This window comes from Cydia amplana, chromosome 9 (genome assembly GCF_948474715.1).
Source record: "Cydia amplana chromosome 9, ilCydAmpl1.1, whole genome shotgun sequence".
Taxonomy (NCBI): Eukaryota; Metazoa; Arthropoda; class Insecta; order Lepidoptera; family Tortricidae; genus Cydia; species Cydia amplana.
Genome location: NC_086077.1, coordinates 15,969,254 through 15,976,443, shown reverse-complemented (window position 1 = coordinate 15,976,443; position 7,190 = coordinate 15,969,254). Strand labels below are relative to the sequence as shown.

At 39.7% G+C, this 7,190-nt stretch overlaps 1 protein-coding gene across 1 annotated transcript; it reads right to left on the bottom strand.

Annotated features, from left to right (window-relative positions):
• Positions 1-4,928: 4,928 nt before the first annotated feature.
• On the bottom strand, positions 4,929-6,516 carry LOC134650858 (uncharacterized). The gene is made up of 2 exons (XM_063505791.1): positions 6,396-6,516; positions 4,929-5,893 (listed from the first exon to the last, which is right to left on the bottom strand). The coding sequence occupies exons 1-2, from the start codon at positions 6,514-6,516 to the stop codon at positions 4,929-4,931; spliced, it is 1,086 nt and encodes a 361-aa protein (XP_063361861.1).
• Between the last annotated feature and the right edge of the window lie 674 nt (positions 6,517-7,190).

Genomic DNA, 7,190 nt, shown 5'->3' with positions numbered 1-7,190 from the left:
TACGAGCCGGTGTGGTGATATAATTTTTGTGAACGTATTTTTGGGCTTTAAGGGACAGACTTTGACTTTGGCTACAAAATAGGCTTCGTTAAGTTATGCCATGGTAATATTGAATTTGGTGTATGAAAGTGGATATAATTGCATCCTTTGTGTGCAAACAATAACGGAACAAAGGATGCCAATTCGGAATTTACAATTTGATAAGGTTACAACTACCAAATTAATTGATTATATATTTTGATTTTTGTTTTAAGAGGAAAGAGGACGACCAGTTTTCCATGCGAACGTAGTCCCCATTTTCCTTATGGATAATATTTTTCGCAAAAAAAGATGAAAACAAATTCCATACAAAATATAAATGCTCTCAAAAATATTTATAATTCAAAGTATATCAAAATATTTTAAATAATGTTAATATTCAGAGAGGAAAATGAGGACTACGTTTGTATAACAGAACGGATTTCGCGAGGTCGTCCACGTTCATATTAAATGGTTCAACAGAATCGGCTCCCCGGAAGTTACATACCAGCAAATTTATAGTTTGCAAGCTGTCCTTTGCAAACTTTGCTTTGTTTTAGTCGCGTTTGAGCGGAAACTAATATTCTGTTAGGACATAATTGAATGGAATATTTAATTACCTAAATGTATTTATGGTACATATTAATTACAAACACAATGGAGAAAAAAAAGAAACTAAACGTTAAAATTAAAACTAAAAAAGTACCTAAATTGTAATTAGATTTATTAGATAAGTAGTATGACGTCACAAATAATATAAAATATTCAGGTAAGTATAGCATTTTTTATTTTATTATATTTTATTTATTAGGCACACAAAACAGATAACATTTATTACATGACATTATTATTTTCAGTACAGGTTTTAGTTGGGAATGCCGTCCAAAGCATGTATGCACATCATGAATACATTAGAGCGAAACTAAAACTATGCTAAGGCTACCATACAACTGATACAACTAACCACAGAACATATTAAAGAGGTTAGAATGGCTATCGCGCGCAGTTATTATCGGAACCGGTGTCGCCGCTCGTTCCTCTCCACATTTACTAACACTCGCGTAACGGTAGTAAAAACTTGTGTGCGTGGTGAATGGATACGCCTCCTTTAGACAGATTTGATGTCTGGCTTCTTAATCTGAAGGTTATTGTGGCGCAAAAGGCGTGTTTACTTCGTTTTTCGGTCAGCGCGGGCGAGTAGCATGATGCGAGCGTTTGCTCAAAACCGGCGGCGACACGTACCCTGCTCGCATCGCCATTGTAACTTGTTCTGTGCAACTAACTAACTTAATTACACATGCGATTAATGATATTGTGCGCAGAGCGATGGTGTTGGCTAACCTGCCGTGCGTGTTAGAACCCCAGGGTCTTAGTCGGACGGACGGGAAGAGGCCAGACGGTCTCACTCTTGTTCCTTGGGCTAAAGGTCGGAGTCTGTTGTGGGATGCTACATGTGTGAGCACCTTTGCCGCATCGCATCTTGCACAGACAATACGTGCGGCTGGGGGGGCTGCGGAGAACGCCGCGAGACAGAAACATGCCAAGTACTCAAACTTGAAGCCGGTTTATGATTTTGTCCCTCTCGCTGTTGAGTCGGCTGGTCCTTGGTGTTCCGAGGCGAAGGTTTTTGTGAGGGACCTGGGAAAACGCTTGCGGGATAGGGGTTGCGATCCTAGGTCTGGTTCGTACCTGGTCCAGCGTATATCGTTGGCTATTCAGCGCGGGAACGCCGCTGGTATTTTGGGGACATTTGTGCCGGGTACTTACCGGATTAGGATATAGGTTTATGGCTTATTATTATGTATTTTGTAATGACCAATTTCCTTTATAATTTGACGATGCGTGTTGCGGATGACATATGTGACAAAATGCATTTTAATTTGACGAAGCCTGAGGTGGATGAGCTTTCTGTATGATTTGCTTTGTTATGAATTTCATTTCGCTTCAATAAAAGTAATTCTATTACACATTTGTAACTTAATTTCTGTTAATTGTATTGTAACCTGTATCTACTCTTGAATGATGACATTGATGATAATGCCACACTTTGTCATTGAAAAGACATGCAGACCAAGCTTGGTCAGACTTCAATAAATGTTTGAAAGTATAGATTATGAGGTGTGTAGGTAAAAATAATAAATCCAAATTTTAATTAAATCTGAGCTAAAATAGGAACGGCATATTGTGAAATGTATCTAAGGTAAACGTACTAGTGCTCGACGGGCTAATGCCCAATAGATGACACCCTGCTGTCACCTCTATTGACAATGACTTAAGGTTCAAGATGACATGTACTGGGACCGCGTCGAGCACCAGTACGTTTACCTTAGATATTGGCAGAATAATTTAATTTTATATTCGATCCTTTTTTTTCAATAGCTATTGCCAATCTTTACTGCATGTGACCAGTGTTTATGTGTTTGACTATTTAGGTACAGTAAAATATTTAGGTTTCGGGACATTTCAAAGATTTCCATACAATAGCACCCATACGTTGTACGTAATTACAATACATTGTCGTCTCATGAATCGTTCATTCAACTATAGTTATTTACGATACAAGTGCGGAAAGTAGGAAACTCGCAACGAGTGGCAATAAATGAAAACATGACCGAAGGGAAATCGACACGAGTTGCGAATTACCTATTCCGCCTATTCGCACGTGTATCGTACAACGTTTTACAGTTCATAATGACCCTTTAAACTTTCGACATATGCACGGAAAATGCACTAGTGCGAGAAAGTGGATCTATATCTGAATCCCTAAAGTCTTTTCTCCTATCTTTGCATTCCCTAATATTGTTTACCATAATGATCAGTTGTCCTAACACTCGTATACCCTAATTTTGGTTTCCCTATTATCGAATGGCCGATTTTTTTTTGTCCTAATATGTTTTTCCCTAATGGCACTTTCCATATTGAGTGTTTATCCTAATGTTACGTAGCATAATTCTTTTTTTGCCTAGTTATTGTTAGGCCTAAAAATTATATATCCTAATCAACATGTTACCTAATTTTACTTAGCCTATCGTTGCTTGACCTAACACTCGTATGCCCTAACTTTGATTTCCCTATTATCGAATGGCCGATTTTTTTTTGGCCTAATATGTTTTTCTATAATGGCACTTTCCATGTTGAGTATTTATCCTAATGTTATTGAGCATAATTCTTATCTGGCCTAATTATTTTTAGGCCTAAAGGTCATACGTCCTAACCTAACCCACTTTTCTGGCAACAGTTCTTTTTCATGAGGGTCGCAGTTCTAACCTAACCTAATCCACTTTTCTGGAAACAGTTTTCTATCGGACTCCGCATCTGCTTCGGCGCTACGGGCAAAGCAGCCCCTTCGCCCTTGCGTATCAAAGCGCAGGCTCTGCGCTTTGCTACGGCGGGCGAGGGCTGCTTCCCCTCCGCGCCTCCGGCTTTTTACATACACTCTAGGGGTTGGACAGACAAGACCACGTGGATAGTGGGGTGCTCCGATTCGGATTTTGTGTGCTAAAAATATGTATAACACGCTTTAAACATAACAAAATTTACAATGAAAAATAATTTTTATGACAATTGATCATTGTCATCATCAGCAATACCCATTAGATCAAACCAGTCAGGGCGTGATGTGTTAGGCCAAACATTGATAGAAATTTCGAGGAATATGGTAAAAAACATTAAGGATATTGATAGTTATGGTAGAAATGCTTAGGACATATGAGTTTTAGACTAAACATTCATTATGGAAAGTAATTGTTATGATAATTGATCAATAGGAAAAGTAACTGTTATGACAATTGATCATTAGGGCAATAGCCGTTAGGTCAAAGCAGTTAGAGCATGTTATTTTATGCCAAACATTGTTAGGGATTTCGAAGAATATTGTAAAAAACATTAGGGATCTTTATAGTTATGGTACAAATGCTTAGGACAAATGAGTCTTAGGCTAACCATTACATTATGGAAAATAATCGTTATGACAATTGATCGTTAGGACATGTGCCCATTAGGACAAACCAGTTAGGGAAAGTGACTTTAGGACAAACGTTGTTAGGGATTCAGAATGACACCCGAGAAAGTAGCGCCATATGTACTGTAAATACTTTTACCTAATAAACGTGGGACTGAAACGACTGGACCGAATTCAATGTTTTTAATCCTACAGCCAAAAGTTTGCGGGGGCGTATTTATTGGATTCACTATGTTAGTTATGTAATATTTTTATGAATTTTAATTATTTTTATTTTCACGGATTTACTTCTTTTAAATATTACCACAAAATCTTAATAGAGTTAGAACAAGATAAGTCTGCAACGATTTTGATAGCACATGCAGTGCAAATGTTATTTTAAACGCCAAACCTCTATGAAATTACGACGTATAAAATAACACTTGCACTGCGTCGTGTGTTATCAAAATCATTGCAGACTTATCTTGGTCTAACTCTATCATTTTCTAATTCTGAATGTCACTTTAACCCTATATAAGATACATACACTTAGATAATACGACAAAACTGACGAAACGAAAACCTTGATTATCTCGATACTCCAACAAATCCAAATTCTACAGAAATCCTAGCAATTTGTAAACTCTACAGACTACGTAGCAGTCAATGTATGGTCGAAGTACATAACAGTCGACGCAATAAACGTAATCCGTTCGTGACGGCCCGGGCCCGGCCGGACTTAGCCGATGCTGTGAAAAGAAAAGCCACGGCACAGGGATTATGGGAACAGTAGACAAATATTTGGGTGAATCAACTATTTTCATAATAAGGGTTCTTAAAATTCAAGTTACGAAACGAGACGTAATCGAGTTTTGTAAATAAATAAAAAAAAAAAAAAAAAAAATGCATTTATTTCAGACTTATAAGTGTCCATAGTTTGTTAGTAACAACAAAAAAAACTAAAAAATACTTAAACAACTATATTAGTACCTAAACCTAAGTGAAGCGAGGACCAGTGCCTGATTAGGCCACTGTCCCACCTCTCCGCTACTACGCTCAAGAGGCTGTGGCGGCTGTCACGGACTCTGCGGAGCGTCGCGGCGCAGCGCTTGCGCAGCGTCGCATAAAAACTGTCCACGTGAGCGTCCGCGAACATGCCAGACGCGCTGCAATGCCGCGGCAGCCGCAACAGCACCCTGAACGCGTCATTATATTGCACCCGCAATTTATTGATCGAGCGTTGCGTATATCTAGCCCACGAGCTGCAGGTATACAGCGATGTACAGTACGCACGGAATAGTGTAATTTTAACTTGCGCTGTACACCGACTGAACCTGCGAGCTATCATGTTAGCTCTGATCGCCAGAGCTCTTCGCTCCCTCTCGATATCCGAATCGTCGCGCAAGTCGTCGGTTACCAAGTGCCCAAGGTATTTAAACGAATTAACCCTCGTAAGCTGCTCGCCATTCAAGCGAATGGGTGGGACATGGGATGGGCACTTGGTTCCCGCCTTGAAAACCATATACTCGCTTTTCGACACATTATACTTTAAATTATGTTTTAAAGCATATGACTCACAAATATTGATGAGGGTTCGCAGTCCGCCAACCGATGGGCTCAACAGCACCATGTCATCTGCATAGCTTATGTTGTTGAATGCTACCCTGTTCACGTGGCATCCGACATGCGTGCTGCTGAGCTCACCGATAAGCTCGTTAACATACAGATTAAATAATTTTGGCGAACTTAGTCCGCCTTGCCTGACGCCACAATCCAATCCGTACTCATCAGACAAAAAGTTTCCCCATCGGACACTATTTCTCTGGCTGGCGTACCAGTATCTAAATATGCGTGTTAGCTCTCTAGGAAAATTTGTCTCGTCAAGCTTTTGCCAAAGTAAATCGTAATTTACAAGGTCAAAAGCCTTCGAGAGATCTAGAAAACACGCATAAATAGGTGTATTACGCCGAGTATAGTACTCAACAGTGTTCTTTAGACAAATGATCGCACTCTCCGTCGACAGGCCGGCTCGGAAGCCGAACTGTGCGTCGTGTAATTGCAAGCATTTGTCCAATTCCACGTTAAGTAGGCTGTCAAGTACTCTGGCTACGATTGTTGCCAGAGAAATAGGTCTGTAATTTGTCAAATCAGATATATCGCCCGTTTTGTTTTTAACAATAGGTACCACTATGGTTTTCGTCATATGCTTGGATTCTAGGCAAGTGAGGGCCAGCAAATTGCAAGTGCTCGACGCTTAGGGAGTCGTGACCGGGAGACTTTCCCCTTTTCATATCCCGCAATGTTTTAGTTATATCTTTTGCACTATAACGTATCTGCAGGTCACTCCCCACCTCATCGTCATGCACCCGCAACCCTTCCAACCCTACAACAGACGACACCTTATTATTAAAATGGTTCTTAAACATGTCAGCGATACCCTTGGTATCTGAAATGCCGTTGACACTAACTGAGAGTCCAGTCTTCACTTCCATTTTCTTCGTAAGTTTCCAGAAGTTACGAAAGTCACACTTTTTATGATGGGTCGCGAGCATGTCCATCTTTATTTGATCTTGGTGATCTTGGACCCAACGCAGCCTTGATTTAAAAACTTTCCGACTAATACGCATCGCGGCAAAAATATGACCCATATTTGGTTTACCACATAATATCCAGTTTTGAAAGTGAAGTCTGGCCTCCCTGTGGGCCTCACTGACATGCTTATTCCATCCTACAATTTTTCTCTTTCCAGTACCACCTGCAATGTCCTTACTGTATACAGACGCCTCACTCAATGCATTAATAATATTTATATACATGTCATCAAGAATATTAATGTGAAATGAACTGTTTGTACAACACTTGCCACAACAGTCTCGTAGTTCGGCAGGAAACTCGATCGATTTTAACAACTCGTTACATTTATCGGTGTATTTATCAATTTCACACGGTTTCCTGTCACCCCATACTATTTGTTTATGTTGTGGTGGCAAATTCACATTACACAATTTAGGTACCACTAGATTTAAATTACACTTAATGACTAGAGGAAAATGGTCGGAACAATAAACGCCACAATCAACAAAAACATCAACTATCGAGTTCCATCCCGCGGCAGTAGTTATGCAATGGTCTAACCAGCGCTTACTTCCGTGTGAGTCACTAAGGTACGTAAATGTGTCAGATTCAATGTTAAGTTTAGCTAAATCGGCACAAATCCAACCTTGCTCGGTAC